The 20,119-nt window shown below is 57.3% G+C and overlaps 2 protein-coding genes across 5 annotated transcripts in view; one reads left to right on the top strand and one right to left on the bottom strand.

Moving 5' to 3' along the window:
* Window positions 1-20,119, bottom strand: part of RPL19 (ribosomal protein L19) — a 44,031-nt gene that overhangs the window by 5,568 nt on the left and 18,344 nt on the right. The window lies entirely within an intron of this gene.
* Window positions 413-17,381, top strand: CACNB1 (calcium voltage-gated channel auxiliary subunit beta 1). Of its 4 annotated transcripts, none has more exons than XM_059670842.1 (14): window positions 413-682; window positions 2,980-3,066; window positions 5,983-6,102; window positions 6,950-7,072; window positions 7,611-7,747; window positions 7,968-8,044; window positions 9,449-9,468; window positions 9,732-9,812; window positions 10,223-10,281; window positions 10,450-10,559; window positions 10,714-10,865; window positions 13,207-13,302; window positions 13,734-13,919; window positions 15,608-17,381. In XM_059670842.1, exons 1-14 carry the CDS (start codon window positions 596-598, stop codon window positions 16,070-16,072), a joined length of 1,800 nt encoding a protein of 599 aa, XP_059526825.1. In that variant the 5' UTR covers window positions 413-595; the 3' UTR covers window positions 16,073-17,381. The 4 variants fall into 4 exon arrangements, with proteins under 4 accessions (XP_059526825.1, XP_059526824.1, XP_059526827.1 ...); XM_059670841.1 differs by lacking the exon at window positions 9,449-9,468 and adding an exon at window positions 8,451-8,605; XM_059670844.1 differs by lacking the exons at window positions 9,449-9,468; window positions 15,608-17,381 and adding an exon at window positions 8,451-8,605 and having other exon boundaries at window positions 416-682; window positions 13,734-14,148.

The following is a 20,119-nucleotide window of genomic DNA, read 5'->3' as shown; positions in this document are numbered from 1 at the left end:
AGAAGAGAAAGCAGTTAAAGCCGGGTCCCCGGGACCGAGACGATCCGGTGGCCCAAGCTGGAACGGGGAGACCAGCTAGGAAGAGCGGTTTGGGACGGAAGGGGGGCGCGGTGCCAGCCACGCTAAGCCGCGTTACACCTCCATTAGCGCTTGGCATCCCCTGGCAGACCGCCACCCCCGGCCCCCGACCCTCAGGCGAGCTTCTAACCCCCACCCCTGCCCCCGCAGCGTGGGCCGCCTTCACCCCGGGCGGGTCGGAGGCCAGCGCGCGCTCTGCCCGGGGCCAGGAGGGGCGCGCTTCGCTCCAGCCGCCCTGCCATTGTCCGCGCGGAGCCCGCGGAGGGGCTGCGGGGGGCGGGGCCGGGGCGGGCGGAGGGGCGGGGGGAGATGCTGAGCCTTCGGGGGCGGAGGCGGCGGCGGCGGCAGAGGAGCGAGGGGAGGAGGGAGGGACGGCAGGAAGAGGGCAGCCGCAGGCAGGGCCAGGTGGCTGGATCCGGTGCTGGCTGCGCGGCGCCGCTCGCGGTTCCTACGGCCTCTCGTGCGCTGAGGGCGCCCGGCGGGGCCGGGCCGGCGGCCGGAGGGGAGGCTCCTCTCCATGGTCCAGAAGACCAGCATGTCGCGGGGCCCTTACCCACCCTCCCAGGAGATCCCCATGGAGGTCTTCGACCCCAGCCCACCACAGGTGAGGCGCAGAGGCTGGCTGGAGGGGCGGGGAGGCAGGGGCTATCAGCTCGGCGCGGAGGGGAGCGGGGCGCCTGCTCGCCCCCAGTCCCTGCGGGTTCATGATGGATGGGCGCTTGGCCCGGAATGGGGCTGCGGTTTTGCGGAGCCGGAGGAGGCAGGCGGAGCGCCTGTCACCCTCGCTTCCTCGTGTCCCTGCCGCTCGGGGACAGGTTCCATTGGGTTGAGAGTGGGGGTGCTGGCGGGGGGATCCCGGGGTTGAGGGAGGCTGGAGAGCGAGCTCAGGCAAAGGGGGCGACGCAGAGCACGCTCTTGGGCGCCGGGCGGGGGTGGGTGGGGCGGGGGTGGCTCTGGGCGATGGCCGAGGCGCTAGTCAGAGGGCGGCGCCAGCAGGCCTTCGGAGCCGCAGACCGTGGCCCTGGAGAGTGGGGAAGGGGCCAGGCTCCCATTCCGGCCACGTCAGCTACACCCCTTGTATTGGACCAGCTCCTCGCCCCCAACACCCACGTTCTCGCTCTCCGCCAGTCCTCCCCTCCCCCCTCAGCCCCGGGAAAATGCCTCCAAAGTTTGGAAAGTTGGATGGATGCCAACTCACTGTCCTGGAGGGGAAGAAGCTGTGTTACCTGGGGGAGGAGGTCTGCTGCCCCGCCCCCACGAACACTTAGCTGTGCCCACGGGTGACTCCGAGGAAGGGGCATTCTCGGGTGTGGTGGGTGCCCGTGCATGACGAGCAAGGTCTGGGCTGGTTCCTCTGGGCACGTCCTTCTCTAACCTGGCAACACCCCAAGGCCCGGATGGCATTAACTCTTTTCTGGCTGTGGCCAGAGTGGAGCAACTGTAACCGCCCCGATAATGTGGTTAATCTGCATGTGTGTGTGGCGGGGGTCAGGTCAGACCTAAAAATACCTCCTCCTCCACCCCCGGCCCCTTGGAGCCTGCGAGGCAGCTGACGGGCCTTTCTTTCAGCTGTCCCTTGTCCTCTGGGTGCCACTCCCTTTTCCCAGCCTGGGGTGGTGCTGTGAGAGGACTCGGAGCTTCCTGGTGATCCTCTTAAGTTTGTAGGGATCCCCAGTTCCAGGGGTAGGGTGTATGCCTGGTTTAAAGAGGGGTGTAGGAGGGAGGATTCTGGGGTTCCCAGGTGCCCTTCTTTGCCATCTATCCATCCTCCTCCTGGTACTTGGGCCCAAGGAACCAGAGATCCTAGTCTGGTCATGGCCTAGGTACCTTCTTTGGTAAAGAAACTCTAGGATGCAGGCTGGGGGCACAGGCTTGGAGGGCCTACACCCTCATTCATCATGACCCCCTCCTCTGGCCTGGCCTGGGGTCAGTGTGTGTGTGTGAGTTGAGGAGGGCTGAGATGCAGCCCCTTTCAGGAGGCCTGGACATAGCTGCATGTGCGGCTGTTTGCGTGGTCAGGCAGTGTCCACTCCAGCCAAGACAGGAGCCTCCTCAGTGAGACTGAGCCAGCCTACCCCAGGGGCTTGTGGGAGCTGTCTCCTAGGCTCATCTTGGGGCAGGGCCAAGGGGCATTTAGATCGATGCAGCCTGGTGGGTACCATGGGGACAGGATGTTGGCAGTGGCAGCTGGGGGTTAGTGGGGGGGGGGGGTGCTCGATCCCTCTTGCCCCCTTGGGGAGAGGTGAGGCCTGAGAAAAAGTCCTGCCAGGGGAGGGGTGCCCCATGGCAGTGGGCCAGGGTTAGAAGTTTACTTACCACACACCTCGCCCCCTCCCCGGAAATCTAGTGTGGGGTCTCCTAGAGCTGAAAGCTGCCCCTCCCCTCCCCGCTCTGCAAAAAAGGAAAGCAAGAGTTGGGCACAAGAAAAGCCAAGCGGGGCCCTATTGGCCATTGGTAGTTCCTCTTCTCTCTAGGGGCCACAGGCACACTCAGCCTGCTCCCCTCCAGCTGAGGGAGAGCGGGAGAGGGACTTTCCCCAGGTTTCTTCACCACCACCACCACCCCAGCACTGCAGGCGGCTTCTCCCTTCCCTCCAGGCCTCTGCAGCCTGCCCAGCATCTTAATTAGCTTTGCTGCCTAATGAGCCTCCAGTTACTCAGTGCCTCCCCCTTCCAGCCTCTCTGGCTTAGTTTGAGGGCTCTCTTGCACTGTCCCCCGACCCCATGGCTGTGGTCTGGGCCCTCCCTCCCCTTCGGGCTGTACCATCTCAGGAAGAATATGGGGGGCTGTTCAGATCAGGGACTGATATTTCCAAGCCTTCGCTGTAGCTCTGGCCCGATAGGGTAAGGGCTGGGAAGGGGCCTTTCTGATTCCACTCTTGTCCCTTCCTGGCTCCTCCAGGGCAAATACAGCAAGAGGAAAGGACGGTTCAAAAGGTCGGACGGGAGCACATCCTCGGATACCACATCCAACAGCTTTGTGCGCCAGGTAACGGGGATCCTGGGCCGGGAGGAGGGAGGTGGCTGGCTGCTGGAGCCCGGCTTTGGTGAGCTGGGTCTGAGGCTTCCTCCAGGCACCCTCCCCCATGCCATTTGTCGCCTGCCTGGAACCACCCATCATGCTGACACCCCATGACCTCTCCTGCCTGTACTGTCAGCTGTAACCACGCCCTCAGCCCCCGCCCAGCCCCTCCCCCAGCACCAGGCACCACCCCTGTTGCCTGCCTGCGTCATCTCATTCAGGGACAGCCTGGCTTGCCTCCTAGCTTGCTTCAGGCTGTCACCCACTCCCCCTGCCGGCTGTCTGCTTCCACGTCCTCCCCCAGAATCTGTGACAGCGTTGGGTAGAGGCAAGTCCTAAGAAATGGGGAGCCAGGACATTTGAGTCCCTGGTCAGGTGTGGGTCAGGGAAAGGCGCTCCTCATATCCAGATGTGACTGTTCCTTAATATGCAGAGAGAACGGGTGTTGAAGGAGGTGGGGTACTGGCAGGAGGGAGTTGATTTGAGAAAGGACTTTAGCCCAGCACCCCTGACTGAAGGCAGGGTCACTGAACAGCTTTCTGGGGTCTTCTGTGCTCAGCCAGGAAGACGCCGTTCTCATCTCTGTTCTAAGTCTCAACCCCAGGCCATCTCAGGCTCAGGGAGAAGCAAGTGGTTGCTATGACTACAGAGCATCTCAACAAAAAAGGGAGAGGGGCTTGGGATCAGACAAGGAAAAGGAGTGTGTTGAAGAGGAGTGGGCGGGGCATATGAGGGCAGGGGTCGTTGGGAGGAAGGGCCCTCTGGAGGTCAAGCCCCCTCTTGGACCAGGAGAGGGAGGATGGTTCCAGGCAGATCCACCACAGATTGGAGTGAGGCCCTTCTTTTTGATTCCTGTTTCCCCAGCACTTGGCACATGTGAAGGGGGCCCAGGAAAGGCACCCTTCATCCTAGCATCTCTTAAGTATACAGACAGGAAGTCCTTTCCTCAGTCTCTCCTTCATCCCTCCTGTTGCAGGACTGGGCTAGGACCGGGCTAGGAAGAATGATGCTGTGCTCTCAGTGTAACCCCTCTTGACAGAAAAAGGACTTGGTTCCCTCAGTGTTTCGTAACCCAGGTTGTCAGACCCCAGTCTCTAATCCGTTCTCCTCTCATCTCCCTAGCCCTGACCCCCAGTAGGTGGCAGGGAGTGGGGGGGGGGGGTGCAGTCCTTGCCACATCTCTGAGCTAAATATACCCTAGCAGTTTGCACATGTAGCAACTCTGCTTGTAATCTGAGCCCCCTGGGGGAGCGGGCAGTTTGGGCCACCTCCTAGGCCAGCGGGGCCAGGCACTGAGGGCGCTGTGATGGAGGCGCCCAGCCGGACCCTCGTGGTGGTGAGCTGGGGATGGGGGGCAGGGTGGGAGCAGCCCCTCAAGGAAGCCTGCCTCTCTGCCTCCTCACTGTTTCCCTGCCTCCTGCCGTTCCTGCCATGTCTGTGTGCGTGCATGTGCGTGAACGCGTGTGCATGTGTGTGTCGGTCAGTAGGTGCCTCTCTGTCACCCTCTCTGGCTCTCTGTGCATCTGTCTCCCTGACTCTGAGTGCTCCCGTCGGGAGGGGTGAAGAGTGGTCGTCGAACTGGTTTCCACTCTCCTTCCTTTACGTCTCTTTTCCAGCTTCTGTTAGTGACTTCACCCCCCACCTCCAACCTGTCCCCTCACGAGTCTCCCATTTCCATGATTTGGCTGGGAAAAGGATGGACAACCGCACTAGCTAATGACCAGGGCCCTCTGAGGGAGGTGGGACTGTGTCTTCTCTCCTCAGATCCCCTCCATACCAAGCTAATGGGCATTTCTGGACAAGTGACCCTTTCGTGCCCTCAGGAAAAAAAACCCCACACCTCCTCAGTCCTGTTCTTCCCCACGTCACCTTCTACCCCTTGTAGCAACAGCACCGCTGCTCAGACACACAAATCCACGCCTCCTGGCTCCTGCCCTAGGGTGCTGCACACCCTCAGGGACACTGACACCTAGGGTGCCCCCTGTATGTGTACCTGCTTGCATTCCGTCATGACATCCAGCACATACTATAGCACACACCCTCCTAAATGGACTTGAAGTTGCACATCCAAGCGCACCCATGAGTAAGCGTGTTCACTCACACTGCGGGTCTGGACTGTTGGTGTCTTACACATGTGCCTGCATCGCTGAAGGAGTTATGCTCTGGGATGGTCGATGTGGTCCTGGCACCCCCCCACTTCTGAGCCGGCCTTACCCCTGGCAGCTGCAGCCCTGGCGCTAAGGAAAGGCCTGCCCCGTGTCCTGCTCTTCACTGGTCTCTGCTGCCTGCACCATCTCAGGAATCTTGGACTTTCTTTTGTATCTTCTGGGAGCCTCAGGGTTGGGGCTCCCCTGGTTCTGCCGGGGGAGGTAGGATTCTGTCTTCCCTCACCCTTGAGCACAAGACAGAAGAATTTTTGGCGGCCCCGTCATGCCGAGCAGGCTGCCCACTGCCAACAGTGCAGAAAGCTCAGGCCTGTGCTGGTGGCTACAGTCCCTGGAAGGACCCACGGGGCTTCTTCTGAGTCTGTCTCAGCTGGTGCTGAGGGGCGGGGAAGGAACAAGGAGCAGGGAGGGGAGATTCGTCCCCTGGCACTCCTCTATTGCGCTGCCCCTATCAGGTTCCTGCCCCTCCCGGGCCCCGAGCAGCTGTCCTTGGACCTGCCTTAACCCCTGGCTTGCTGCCGTCACCCTTTCTAGGGCCACACCTTTCTTGTGGGCCTGCAAACCTCAGTCCCTTCTAATACCACCTTCTTCTAGCCCCGTGGCATCGTGCTGGGCTGCCTGGGGCTTGAGGCATCCATGATGGGTGGCATCTCCATGCCTTCTGAGGCCCAGGAGCTGGGGAGGCAGTGTTGGCCCTCAGCTGGCCCTGTCTTTTCAGGGCTCAGCGGAGTCCTACACCAGCCGTCCATCGGACTCTGATGTGTCTCTGGAAGAGGACCGAGAAGCCTTAAGGAAGGAGGCAGAGCGCCAGGCATTAGCCCAGCTTGAGAAAGCCAAGGTGAGAAAGAAGGGAGGGGCTGTGCTGTCCTATTTCGCGCCCTCCCCTCCCCCCCCCCCCCCCCCCCCCCGGCTTTAGAGACAGCCTAGAAAGACCCTGGGTCAAGTCCTGGCCCAGCCACTTCCTGGCTGGTATACCCGTGGGCTTCAGTGGGCCTTTGTCTTTCACCTTTAAAATGTGGGCTAGAAACCTGCCTGCTTATACAGTACCATGTGTCTGATACTGTTTCCACACACAATAGGAGCTTGAGAAGTGCTAAAAACTTACACTTCTTTCTGGAGTCAAACTTCCCGGGCTGCTCTTACTAACTGTACAGTGATCCTAGGCAAGTCACTTAACCTTTCTGAACTTTAGCCTCCTCATTCATTAAAATGAAGATAATAATACTTCTTAGGATTTTTTGTGATAAATAAACGAGGTAATGCCTGTGAAACATGTAACTCAGTACCTGGCACACTAAACAGTAGCTTATTGTTATTACTAGAGGCCCGATGCATGAAATTCGTGCAAGGGGCTCAGCTCTCGCAGCCCTGGCTTCGTCCAGAAGGTCGTTCGGCTGTCTGGTCTAATTAGCATATTACGCTTTTATTATTATAGATTATTATTGTTCCTTTTGGGTGTCGTTCTGGGCTTCCCCCACCCCTAATACTTATCACTCCCCAGTGTCCCCCTCCACCCTGAGAGGGCTGAGTTCTACTTTTTGCTTTCTTTTTAATTGTGAAATTTAGCACATATGCAAAAACCCTACCAAACCATTCGGTATAGCTTTAATGAACAATTGATGAAACAAACCTCCACATAATGGTCTAACGCTCTGGTTGTCACCCTCCCTGTGCGCCTCCTCTAGACCAAGCCGGTGGCATTTGCTGTTCGGACAAATGTCGGCTACAACCCATCTCCAGGGGATGAGGTGCCTGTGCAGGGAGTGGCCATCACCTTCGAGCCCAAGGACTTCCTGCACATCAAAGAGGTGGAGAGAGCTCTTGGCATCTGGAGGGTAGTGGGTACCAGGGCGGGGCATCTGGAAAAAGACTTCTGAGCCAAGCAGAGCTGGGCTGAAGCTGCTGTGCCGCCTTAGACAAATCTTGCCACCTCTCTGAGCCTCATTGGTGAAACGGGGTGGTCATGCCCAGGTCACAAGGCCGTTGGGCAGGATTGTGATGAGGCCTGTAAGTGGAGTGGCAGCTTGCCAGGCACACGTAGGTGCCAGCGTGTGCTTCTCTCCCCGCCTTTCCAGGGCAGGACGGACACGTGGGGAAGAAGGGCTCTCAGAGCAGGGCTGTGCTGGGGGCAGGGTGATCCATGGCCCAAGAGGATGCTGGTCCTGGAGTGGTCCTGAAAATTGGGGTTGTCCTCAGAGGCTGGAGCCAGGGGTGGGGCTCTTTGAGGGGGCCACCCCCTGGGCAGGGTAGGCAACTCCGAGGGTAGTTTCCCCTGCAGGGTGGCTGCTGGCTTGCACCTCCAATCTCCCTCTTGGTCTCTCCCACCCCACCTGCCGTTGTCTGCAGAAATACAATAATGACTGGTGGATCGGGCGACTGGTAAAGGAGGGCTGTGAGGTTGGCTTCATCCCTAGCCCCGTCAAGCTGGACAGCCTGCGTCTGCTGCAGGAACAGAAGCTGCGCCAGAACCGCCTCAGCTCCAGGTGTCTGGGTGCAGGGGGGAGGGGGGCACTGCCAACCCCGGGAGAGGCCATTCAGCCCGGACCTGGCCTCAGGGTGGCCCTGAGGGCACAGAGCGGCCTGTGGTATCGCCCGTGCGGTTGGAGAATCTTGGGGGCAGGGCAGCATGTGAGAGAACGAGATTCCCCCACCCTCACACCCACCCCTTAGCTCACAGTTCCATTTGCCTCTCTACCCACACAGCAAATCAGGTGACAACTCCAGCTCCAGCCTGGGAGACGTGGTGACTGGCACCCGCCGCCCCACACCCCCTGCCAGTGGTAAGAGCTGCTGCCTCCCCAGGGAGTCATGGGGGAGCTTCTGGGTGGGGTGGTCTCCCCACTGCCCTTCCCTTCCTTCCCCTGCAGTAGAGGGTACCCCATCCCTGAGTCCTCCACACACATCCAGGGGTCCCCTCTCCATGAAGAGTAGGGCACCCCACGAGCTGGGCCAGTCAGCACCCATCCTCTCATGTCTCTCCTCTCCCATTTCTTTGGTAGCTCCATTTCTCTGCCTGACCCCCCTCCCCCTCCCCCTGTTCATTTCTCCCAGCCCTGTTCCATTCACCTCTTCTTCTTTCTTTTTCCCCCCATCCCATCCCCGCGTTCTGCATTTGTGTCTCCCTGTCCATCTCACTCCCCCCCCACCTCGCCTCCCTCCTCCCTCTCTCCTGACTCTCCGGTCCAGGTAACGAAATGACTAACTTAGCATTTGAACTAGACCCCCTAGAGTTAGAGGACGAGGAGGCTGAGCTTGGAGAGCCCGGTGGCTCTGCCAAGACTAGTGTTAGCAGTGTCACCACCCCGTCACCTCATGGCAAACGCATCTCCTTCTTCAAGAAGGTAATCCTTGCTGGGTTCTTGTAGGAGGGGAGGAGGTCAGGGCCCAGACCTTGGGGCTGGGGGGAGGGGGCCAGAGTGGATTCAGATGTGGTAGCAGCCTGATTCTGGGGAGGGGGGGGGGACCGGGGCTTCCTGCTGAGGAGGCAGGGGGGGTGGGATGGCACAGAGGACAGGCGTGTCTGTCTCCACACAAAACCCTACCCTGGCCCACTCCACAGGAAAGGGTAGTTCCTGAAATCCAAGCACCCCTTCCCTTGGAAAGCTGCCCCCCTCCCCAACCAGGGGTAGAACCTGGTAGTAATGAAACCTGACCTTTCCCCTCACTGCCACTGTGATCTCCCATGTTTGCCCCCCACACCCCCCAAATGTGAAGGGGGCGTGGAACGGGGACCCTTCTTTGCCCTTTTCGGACTCCATGGGTCTTAGGTGGGCATGTGGGGGTCTACTGGCTGCAGAGCAGGACAGTTAAGAGAATTCTTAAAATGGGCAGGTTGGCTGTACTGGGGCAAGAGGTGGGCACCAAATGAGGGGCTGTCAGCCTTCCCAGCTCTTCTCCAAGACCCAGAAAGAGGGTCTTGGTATGTCTGAATATTCTCAAGTCCCCTGGACTGACTGACAGTCCGGCTCCCAGCCCTGATTCAGGGCCACCTCTGGCTCCCCCTGGCATGGGGTCCCGTCCCTCTCTCTGGCTCTGTCTGTCACTAACACGCATGCCCTGTTATCTCTCCTCGTCTGCCCGCTCTCCCTTCCCTCTCTTGTCCTGGCTCCTTCCTTGCCCTCTGCCCCTGCCTGGGTGCCCTCCTTTCTCTCCCTCCTCCCCCTCTTGGCAATCTCTGGACCCAGCCAAACAGAAGCAGAAATCGGTGAGTATCACAGCTTTCTGTGTCCCCCCCCCCCCACCCTTTGGGACGAGCTAGGGGGATCTTCTAACACCCATTCCCATATCTGCCCCATTTCCCCACCCTTCCTGGTTCTCCCTGCCATCCCTCCCCACCCCCATCCTGATCCCCACATCTGGGCTCTGGGACCAGCGGGAGGAACGGATGCATGGGGGAGCCTGGAGGCTGGGGGAGAGGGGCTAATGCCATCTCCACTCTGGGGTTTCCCCTCCCTGCCTCCCCTCCAGACAGAGCATGTGCCCCCCTATGACGTGGTGCCTTCCATGAGGCCCATCATCCTGGTGGGACCGTCGCTCAAGGGCTATGAGGTAGGAGCCCGTAGCGGGGAGTGGACCCAGAGGGGCCCAGACCTTCAGAGAGACTCCAGAGCTTTCGAAGGGCCCGCGTTCCCGGGTATCTTCCCCAGAGGGCTACCGACCTTCAGAGAAATTTCCCAGAGGGGCCCCACCCACAGGGAGACCCACTCAGAGGGTCGAGTTCCTCCCCCCAAATCCCCAGAAGCGCCCTCGCAGAGGAACCACCTAGAAGAACCATTGGAACCTGAGAGCTCATTGGAGGCTCCTCAGACTCAGAAGACGCCTCCTTCCCCCAGGGCCCCATTCATTTCAGGAATTTAAGAAGAAAATGGCGTGGGAGGGTGCATCTACCCAGCAGCCCACTCTTGTTGAGTGGCTTTTTTAAACACCTGACTTCTCCCCCACCCACATCCCACCCTCAGGTTACAGACATGATGCAGAAGGCTTTGTTTGACTTCTTGAAGCATCGGTTTGATGGCAGGTAAGACCCCGGGAGCTAGGTCCCCACTGCTGCTGGGGATGGGCAGGATGGCTTGAGTGATAATTTGGGACTCTCGGACTGAGAGATAGGAGACAGGCCTAGAGCCTGTGGAGCGGGTAGGGCATTCTAGCCCGCCTGAGCTCTGATTCCCTTTGCCCCATGCCCCAGGATCTCCATCACTCGGGTGACAGCGGACATTTCCCTGGCTAAGCGCTCAGTCCTCAACAACCCCAGCAAACACATCATCATTGAGCGCTCCAACACACGCTCCAGCCTGGGTGAGCCCACCCCTCAACACCCCCACCTCCCCTGCTTTCTGGGGCCAGACGTGGGAGGAGAGCGGGGGGCATCTCCAGAAGTGTTCTATCCACCCGCTGCCTCCTGGGGGGCTCCCTTGCATTCCCCCTTTTCCATGACTCCGTGTACCCCCAGCTGAGGTTCAGAGCGAGATCGAACGAATCTTCGAGCTGGCCCGAACCCTTCAGTTGGTTGCTCTGGACGCCGACACCATCAACCATCCGGCCCAACTCTCCAAGACCTCACTGGCCCCCATCATTGTTTACATCAAGATCACCTCTCCCAAGGTGGGTGCAGAGGCCGGACCCGAGAGGGGACAGGAGCTCTCGGGAGTCCAGTTGCCTGTTTCAATCCCAGCTGCTGCTTACTAATGATGTGGCTGAATCACCCCAGCCGCACTTTCCTGCTCTGTAAAACTCCATCACATGGATATTGTGAAGATTCAACCTAATGTGAATACTTAGGACTTAGCAAAGGTTCCGGTATAATGGACCTCATCATGTATTAGCTATTAATACTCTATAGATCTTAATATAAAGGTTATTATTAGGGTCATGCAGGCCAGTCCCCTATCTCTGCTCTGGTTAACCCCCCACTCTCGATCCAGAAAACTGGAATTCTGTGCGTGTTGTCCCAGTGTCACCCAGCTACTTGACAGCTGGGAGGTCCTTCCTGCCTTTTGGTTTCAGCCCTTTGTGCTGCACTGTCTTCATGTGGACCTTGATGGAGATGAAATCTGTAGGATTTACTTCTTTGCCATATTGCAGCTCCATTAGGCTTCCCTCCTAGATGTTAATGCGGGAGGAACAGGCAGGGTGAGTGTAGGTGAAGAAGTGGGGGTTTGAGACGCATGGAGGACAAGTGTAGGTGAAGGATTTGAAGTTAGAAGACAGCATGGGGTTCAAATCCGAGCTGTGGTTGGCTTATTAATTAGATTTTGTTGGGGGTTTTTTTTGGTTGTTATTTTTTATTGAAGTTGAGGCCTCTGACCTCCTTTTCTTCCCCTGTAGAATGGGGATTATACTCCCTCCCTGGTGTTCATTGTTGAGAGCGTTTGAGGTAATGACGTGAAGAGCCCAGAGTTTGCCCTAACCCGTTTGGCTCAGTGGATAGAGCGTCGGCCTGCGGACTGAAAGGTCCCAGGTTCGACTCCAGTCAAGGGCATGTACCTTGGTTGCGGGCACATCCCCAGTAGGGGGTATGCAGGAGGCAGCTGATCGATGTTTCTAACTCTCTATCCCTCTCCCTTCCTCTCTGTAAAAAATCAATAAAATATATTTTAAAATAATAATAATAAAAAAATAAATAAAGAGCCCAGAGTTCATGATGGCAACCAGGGGTGGTAACTGTTATTACCTCATGAGAGCAACAAGGGAGCTGAGCACCCGTTCCTTAAACTTTCTGAGTCCTAAATTTCTAATGAGCATAAAGGGGGTGATGAATCTAAGTACTTCCTGGAGTGGTTGAAAGGATCCAATAAGATAAAGGATCCAATAAGATCGCAACAACACTTTGTGATCTAGAAAGTACCAGTACGCCCATCCCCCATGGACGAGCAACTGACTGAGGTTAAAGGTGGGGACTCTTTGAGAGTCCAGACTGCCTGGGTTTATGTCCCAGGCTGCCACTGACCCGCTCTGTGCGCCTTTGGCAAGTCACCTGACCTCTCTCTGCCTCAGTGTCCTCATCTGTAAAATGGGGACCCTCAGGTAGTGATTGTGAAGATCAAGTAAATGGATTAACCACGCAAAGTGGCTGGTACCTACTAAGCACTATATCTACTTTATTGTTTAAAAGATTTTTATTTACAGAAGAGTTGCAAGAATAGCCCAAAGAACTCTCATCCTTCGAATGCCCTTCACTTGGATTTGCTAATTTTTTAACAGCTTTATTGGGATATAATTTACGTACCATTCAATTCAGCCATTTAAAGTGTGCAATTCAATTTTCTTCAGATTGACTAATTTTCAACACTTTGCCACGTTTACTTTATCTTATGCATATATGTATGTATATATTATGGACACATAACGATTTGAGAGTAGGTTATAGGTATTGTATGCCTTTATCCCACCATGTATTTCTTAAGAACAAGGACATTAATCACAGTGTAATTGTCAGATTCAAGAAGTGTTATCTAGAATGCAGTCCACCTTCAGCTTTCACTAAAGCCATGTGTCCTGATTGCATTGCATCAAGAGGCATATGCCATTGGTTTGCCGCATCATTGGTGATGTTAGCTTTGAGCATTTAGCTAAGGTTATGGGTTTGGTTCAGCTATTGTTATTATTATGATTGAGTGAAAATCATAGTAGTGGCCACCTAATGGGATTATTGTCGGGACTCAATGAATTGATCGTGTAAAAAGTACCAAATAGTGCCAGTATGCAGCAAGTGCCCACTGTGACAAGAATTTCTAGGACATGTTGGCATGAGACCCAGGAGAGAGCCTGGGCAGTGTGCAGGATGGATACAGAGCTGGTGAGGTGATGTCTAAAGAGGTGGCCAGGGCTGAGAGTCATCCAACATCCCCTCGCCCTGACACTGGCGCTCCACGCCAGCTTTAACCAGGACCTGCCTCTCTGACTTGGTGCATTTCTGGGATTCCCTCTTCTCCCCCCAAACCAGGTACTTCAGAGGCTCATCAAGTCTCGAGGGAAGTCGCAGTCCAAACACCTCAATGTGCAAATAGCGGCCTCGGAGAAGCTGGCGCAGTGTCCGCCTGTGAGTGCTCAGACCCCGGGGCCGTGGGGGGCGGGGGCGGCATTTGGATTCTGGTTTCCTCTGGCCTGCATGGGAGACAGAATGACCAGGAACACCTGGGTTGGGTCCAGCGGTGCTGATGGACTTCTGGGAAGGAGTGCTGGGCAGGCACTCACAGACTGGCTTCAAGCCCCAGAAGTACCACTTCTCTTTGGGGGAGTCTGAGCCTTAAATCTAGAATGAGGGAGTTGGACTATGTGGGTGCCAAGAGCCTTTGCCATTCTGCCAGTGCCCATCTGAGAGCCCCCCTTCTCTTTCTGGACATCCAGATGTCTCTTTTTAACTTTGCCCTTCAACCCCTTGACTCTCCGCCCACTGTGCCCAGGCCATACCCACAACCCCTAGGTCCTGCCTGGCTCATCCTAGCCCGCCCCCTAACCCCGCCTCCACAGGAAATGTTTGACATCATCCTGGATGAGAACCAATTGGAGGATGCCTGTGAGCACTTGGCGGAATACTTGGAAGCCTATTGGAAGGCCACACACCCGCCCAGCAGCACTCCGCCCAACCCACTGCTGAACCGCACCATGGCTACCGCAGCCCTGGCTGCCAGCCCTGCCCCTGTCTCCAACCTCCAGGTACAGGTGCTCACCTCACTCAGGAGAAATCTCAGCTTCTGGGGTGGGCTGGAGGCCTCACAGCAGGCCGGGGCAGTGCCCCAGCTGCAGGAGCACGCCATGTAGGTACCCCCTCCTCCCACGTCTCCCCTCCTGCCATGGCCGGGAATTGGAGAACAAGGATCATGGGGAAGGAAGGAAAGAGCTCTATTTTGTAAAAAAAATGTGGTGAGCAGCAGCTTCTGGTGTTTGTGGTTTGTTAATGGGAGTGGGGTGGGCTGATGGTACTCCTTGGGCCTGGTGCCATAGGACTATATCTGCTGCCTTGGGGGCTTTTGGGTGTGAGGCCTGATTGGGGGCCCTGTAAGTCAAGTGACTTGGAAGGAAACACGGAGAAGACTCGCAGAGTCATTCGCTGGACCCCATGCCCATTTTAGACTCAAGAGTGGTCACGGCATTGTAGACTCAACAGAGCAGGGAATCCCACAACGCAGGGGCCTTTAAACCCAAAGCCACTGTCCCCTTCCCCAGAGCCCTAACCACAGGAAGGGCAGAAGGGACCCGGAATGTAGCATCTTCTGGGATTGATGCTGAACCTTCCATTCTGCTCCCAGTTAAACAGATTCCAGGAAAGGCCCTCCTGTGGGCGCCCCGCCCTGCCTCTCCCTCCTCCCGTGGGAGCCATGGCCCATCCCCGAGATCACATCATGACGTATTTGATTCTCCATTAGAGCCAGAAAAAAACATTCTAGACCGTTGCTTTTCAAATGCGTTCGCTGAGTCTTAGGTGGAAGCTCAGTAGAAGCCATCCTTGCTCTGCTCAGAGGGAGCTAGTGGCTTGGCCTCCACTTCACCTCCACGGGGACCCCTGAAGCACTGCTGTGCCCTCCCCCTCCACCCCAGATCTCAGGGGAACAGTTTGGAAACTGCTGCTCTCATCTCCATCGCACCACCACAGAGAAACGGGGCCACAGGAAGGGGAGTCATTTGCTTAGCATCACCCAACTTAAAGGGGCAGGACTAGGACCCAGGCCTCTTTGCACCCTCCCAGTGGCCTCTGTGATGGAAGTGGCCATCAGGCCATGTGGCATTTGGTGCTGAGGACATGGGGCCGGCCACCTCATCATCTCCTGTGGGGATGGAGACCCATCAGCTTTTCCTATCCTGCTGCTTTGAAAGTCTCTGCTGGGGGCAGAGGAGGAATTCCATCATTCAACCTGGGTCGGGGAGTGTGGGGTTCTAGAACCCTCTGATGAGGGTCTGGTTTGGGCGGAAGGAGCTGGGGTTAGTGAGCTTGAGCTGAAATCCCCTGAGTGTATTTGGAAAACTGGAGCAATGACTAACCCAATCGACCACTAACGAGTGGCAATACTAATGAGCTGTTAATGATGATTTACCCCAAAACAGCATTAGTGACGTGTGTTGAGGAAGCGATGACTAATCGTTCATGGGGTCTGTGTCATGGTAGCCGGGAGAGTTCAGGCTTCAGCCGGGGGGGAGGGGGGGCGCCCCCTTCCGTCCTAACAAAGGAGCACATGCCCTGAGGTCCGGGCTCTAGAGTCCTTGGCCGGGCTCCATCCCCTAGAGCCAGCCCCCTCCTCCCTCAGCCAGGCTGGTGCCTCGGTGCCAACACTAACCTGCATTGCCTTGTTGTGTTTCTCTCACCCCTGCCCGATCTGCATGGTGTGTGCCGTCTGTCTGCTAACCAGGGACCCTACCTTGCTTCTGGGGACCAGTCGCTGGACCGGGCCACCGGGGAGCATGCCAGCGTGCACGAGTACCCGGGGGAGCTGGGCCAGCCCCCAGGCCTTTACCCCAGCGGCCACCCACCAGGCCGGGTGGGCACCGTGCGGGCACTGTCCCGCCAAGACACGTTTGATGCCGACGCCTCTGGCAACCGAAATTCCACCTACACCGAGCTGGGCGACTCGTGCGTGGACATGGAGACCGATCCCTCCGAGGGGCCAGGGCTTGGAGACCCCGCAGGGGGCAGTACCCCACCCGCTCGGCAGGGATCCTGGGAGGATGAAGAAAACGACTATGAAGAGGAGCTGACTGACAACCGGAATCGTGGCCGCAATAAGGCCCGCTACTGCGCGGAGGGCGGGGGACCCGTGCTGGGGCGCAACAAGAACGAGTTGGAGGGCTGGGGGCGCGGGGTGTACATCCGCTGAGAGGCCGAGCCGCACTGGGAGGAAGGACTCTGAGCCCAGGGGAGGGAGGTGCAGGTCGCTCACCACCGGGGTGTGTCTTACCTCCAGGGGGCGCTTCTCTTTCAGATGCCTTTGCTCAGTGTCGGTTTTTTTTAGGTGGTAGCATCCCAGCTCCTGGGAGTCCCTTCCGCTCCAGCTGTAGGTCTTTATCTCCCTGCGGTGGGTGGATGGGGGATGCCCACCTGTCTGCAGTGTCTCCTTTTCCCCTCCTCAGGGGGTCTCTCTCCCCTCTCTCCCCCAGAGAAAAGGTGCACTTCCTTAGCTCCTTCTACTTGGGACTCTCCATGGGGTGGCCCTTTCCCCACCTGGAGTAGTTGGGAAGGGTAGGGGGTTTTTCCTGGAGAGAGAGGCCACAGGCTTTTCCATGAGGGTTCTCTTCCCAAACTCCAGGCCCAGGGTCCCTCCTCAGGCCCAACCCTCCCTTCCCCTCCCCCCAGCTTTCTGGCAGCTGGAAGCCCCTTGGGGAGATGTCTGGGTAGAAACTGATGGGCATCAGATGTAGTGCCATCTGCCCACCCAGGACCTAACCCTGAGGAGTGGGCAATCGGAGACGCTCCCCCCCCCCCACCTCCATGTCTCAGCCTTTACCTGCCCCAGGAATGAGCTTTGCCTACAATATCCCTTGCCTGCTGCCATCAGAAGAGGGGCCCTCCCCGTCCCTGTGTCACCTGGGTGTGGAGCCCATGGAACACTGGTCCGCCTCATTTTGAAACCAAAAACTGCTCCTTCATTCCCACCCCAAAACCCCAGGGGAGAGGCCCTTGGGGTTGGTGCCCAAGAAATGATCCCTGCCCCAGGGGTTGCCTCCGGACCACGGATCTCCCCTGGGGGCTTGGCTGCTGCTGCTCTGTATTTGCCTCTTGTTCTTTACCCACGTCCACTCCACTCCCCCCAGGAGAGGCCTTCCTATCCCCCTCTGACCTGAGTGTCCCTCGGCCTAGCATCCCCTTAGCCCAGCAGCCCTGCCCTCCCCAGCGTCCCAGCTGGGCCAGAGAGAGCCGATTGTGCCAACGAGGACTGGGCCCTGCCCGGCTGCCCACCTCAGGGATGGGCACCTCATGCCTGTCTCGCCACCTCCTGTGCCAATGTTGTCCCACCCCCCACCTGGGGGTGGGGTGCAGCTTCCACTTACTGGTTAGAAGAGACCACTGCCCAACCTTACCCGCCCCCCCCCACCCCTCTGGTATCATGTGCCTCCATCTGTCCGTCTGTTCGTCTTTACTCCCCTAGGAGTATTTTGCCACATATAAAACCACCATCCTGTCCTTTGCGGCAGCCTCCCAAGCCTGCTTTGTTCCCACGGGGGGTGGGAGGGTGGGTGCAGGAGGAAGCTGTGCCTGGAGTTGTTTACGCCACAGGAGATGAGGGTGATTTGTGACTCTCTGATGCATTACATTCAGACCTGCCTGAGCGGCGTAGCCAGGCTCGGTCCCCACTCAGCGCAAACTCCACAGCGAACCCCTCTCCCCTTAATCAGAGCCAGGGAAAATGGGAAGCTGAGGTGGAGAAATGGGGTGTCCTTGGTGTCCTACAGTGGGTGAGATCCAGACCCACTGGCACAATGTTAAAGGCGTGTGCTTGTTCTGCTCCTCTGGCCTCAACTGCTCCCCAACGCCTCAGGAGAGGGAGGGACTGAGTCTGGCTTTCTCCCCCGAAGCCCCCACAACTACCCCCTACCCAGCCCCTGCTAACCAGCCTTGGGGGAGGGGCAGAGAGAATGGGGATTTCCCCAGTCCCAGCTTCAGAGAAAGATAGTAGGCAGGTGGCTGCCAGTTCCTGCCCTCAGCAGCTGGCAGGATGCGGGCTTCTGAAGGTTGTTACTGCTGTTGTCTCTCAGAGCACCTGGTTCTTGATTCTGGGGTGGCGCTGGACCTGAAGGATGAGCTCCTGGGTCTTTAACCTGAGTGCTCCTGTATTCTGTGTGCAGTTGTGTGTGTGTGTGTGTGTGTGTGTGTGTGTGTAGAGAGGGCAACAGACATCCAGACCTCCCTAGAAGAGGGGTCAGCAGACCCAAGGAGAGAGGAACTGGGCGGGCCCACCCAGGGCCCTCAAGCGTTGCTGGGATTGGAGTCCGGTCTCTGCCTCCCAGTGTAGGGCTCTTTGCACTGCCTTTCAGTGCAATCCATTCCCATGTTTAACCACGGAACAAACGTTTGCTGAGCACCTACTATGTACCAGGCACAAGTCTAAATGGGAGCCACAGGCAATTTGGGACAGGACAGTGAGCTGTCTGATGTGGGGAGCACTGGGTTCTGGGGGAACCTGGGACGGGTCAGGGCTTGAGTCCCCTAAATCTGAGGAGACCAGGAGTACCTTCCTGAAGGAAGTAAGGTTTGAGCAGAGGCTGGAAGCCGAGGAGACAGGTGACATACAGGAGCTCTCACGATGTGGTCAGAGGAAGGTCAGCAGGAGCAGGTCCCCGTGGATCTTGAGTCGCGTTAAGGAGTTTGGGCTTTGTCCTGAAGCTGGTGTGCAGACATCGAAGGGCTGCACGCAGCAATAGCAAGATTGCCTTGGTTGCAGTTTGGAGCAGACGGGAAGGTCGAGCCTGGAAACCTGCAGTACTCCACGTGAGGAATGAGAAGGGCCTGCACTAGACCTCAGCAGGGGAGCGGGAAAGGAGGCTGCGGCTGTCAGAGACGTCGAACAGAATGGAGAGCTATTGAGGAGCAATTGGAGATGGTCACTGAGAGAGAGGGAGGTGTCTGGGGTGACTGTGGGTTATAGAGAGAAAGCAAGTTAGAGGCAGAAACGATACCTAGCTTTGGACAAGGTGGGCTTATGGTGCTGTAGGAGGACAGCCCCGAGGAGAAGAGCAGAAGACAGCCGAGTGCTCAGCAGAGAGCTCCATCCTGCGTGGAGCCTGATATTTTTGTACCGAGGGCGGGGATTATTAACTACCATTTACAGATAAAGCTCAGAGGGATCCAGCAGCTTGTCCATAGTTACACGGCACTGGAGCAAGAACTTCGACTCAGATGTTTGGATTTCAAGTTCTGTGGTGTCATGACCCCCAAGTCTAGGGCTAATTCCCCTGCCCCAGGATGGCCCAGCTTCTGGGAGCGGAGCGGGGGAGGGAGGGGAAACAGGTATCTGAATATGTGTCCCTTCCCCATGTGCCTTCTGCCTGAAATTGCATTTGCCCAGAACATACAGGCAGGGGCATCTCTAGGGGCTTGGAGATACTGGGAGGAGAGAGAGAGAGAGAGAGAGAGAGAGAGAGAGAGAGAGAGAGAGAGGAGAGAGAGGGACTTGTCTCTTGGTAACCACAAGCCCTCAACCGACACAGTCAGCACGGGACGTCAACCATGAAGCTGGCTGTGATGAGGCCCAGAGAGGCTGGTTCTGCTACCACAGCCACCTCAGGGGTTCAGGAACTGAGGCGCTGGGGATCTCCGCCCCCCTCACCCCCCACATACACACACCTGACTGGCTGCTTCTGTCTTTGCAATATGTTCTGCACCAGAGCGAGCCTCAGTCCTAGGTGTGGCTGAAGGTTTCCACCAATCAAAAATGAAATGAGCTGAGCAGGGCCACGACGGCCCAGAAGTGAGGGGGTGTTCCAGTCCAGCACTCTAGAGCGAAAGCTTGACTTAGCTCCCGTGATCACATCCTCAGAGAAGAGTGCCCTGGCTCCCTTCTAAATCAGGCCTTCCCGTCTACTGCCTGCCAGGGTTGGTTGGTTGGTTGTTTTTGTCGGTTTGATTTTGGTGTGTGTATTTGTCTTCCCACTAGACAGTAAGCTTCCTAAGACCCAGACTGGGTCTGTTTTGTCTACTTGGCATGCTTCCTACCTCCTGATCGTATTCGTCAAATGAATGAAAAGTGAACAAAATGCCTCTAAGACCCAGCTCTGGGCCTCAAGGAAGGCTGGGCTCTGGTCTGTTTACTGAACGTGCTCCAGCTGGCCGAATGTCACTTTCAATTCTGCAAGTGGTGGTGGTGGCGGAGGCAGGGTACACTCACAGGTCCCCCCCACCCCCAGGAAACAGATGGTGAAAATGCTTA

Source organism: Myotis daubentonii, chromosome 16 (genome assembly GCF_963259705.1).
Source record: "Myotis daubentonii chromosome 16, mMyoDau2.1, whole genome shotgun sequence".
NCBI classification, from domain to species: domain Eukaryota; kingdom Metazoa; phylum Chordata; class Mammalia; order Chiroptera; family Vespertilionidae; genus Myotis; species Myotis daubentonii.
This window is presented reverse-complemented; position numbering and strand designations above follow the sequence as displayed.

Coding starts and splice junctions, on each gene's coding strand:
- CACNB1 (XM_059670841.1), top strand. CDS start 596: ATGGTCCAGAAGACCAGCATGTCGCGGGGCCCTTACCCACCCTCCCAG. Junction 7,748..7,967: donor CAGAACCGCCTCAGCTCCAG/GTGTCTGGGTGC, acceptor CTACCCACACAG/CAAATCAGGTGACAACTCCA. Junction 13,303..13,733: donor AGCTGGCGCAGTGTCCGCCT/GTGAGTGCTCAG, acceptor CCGCCTCCACAG/GAAATGTTTGACATCATCCT.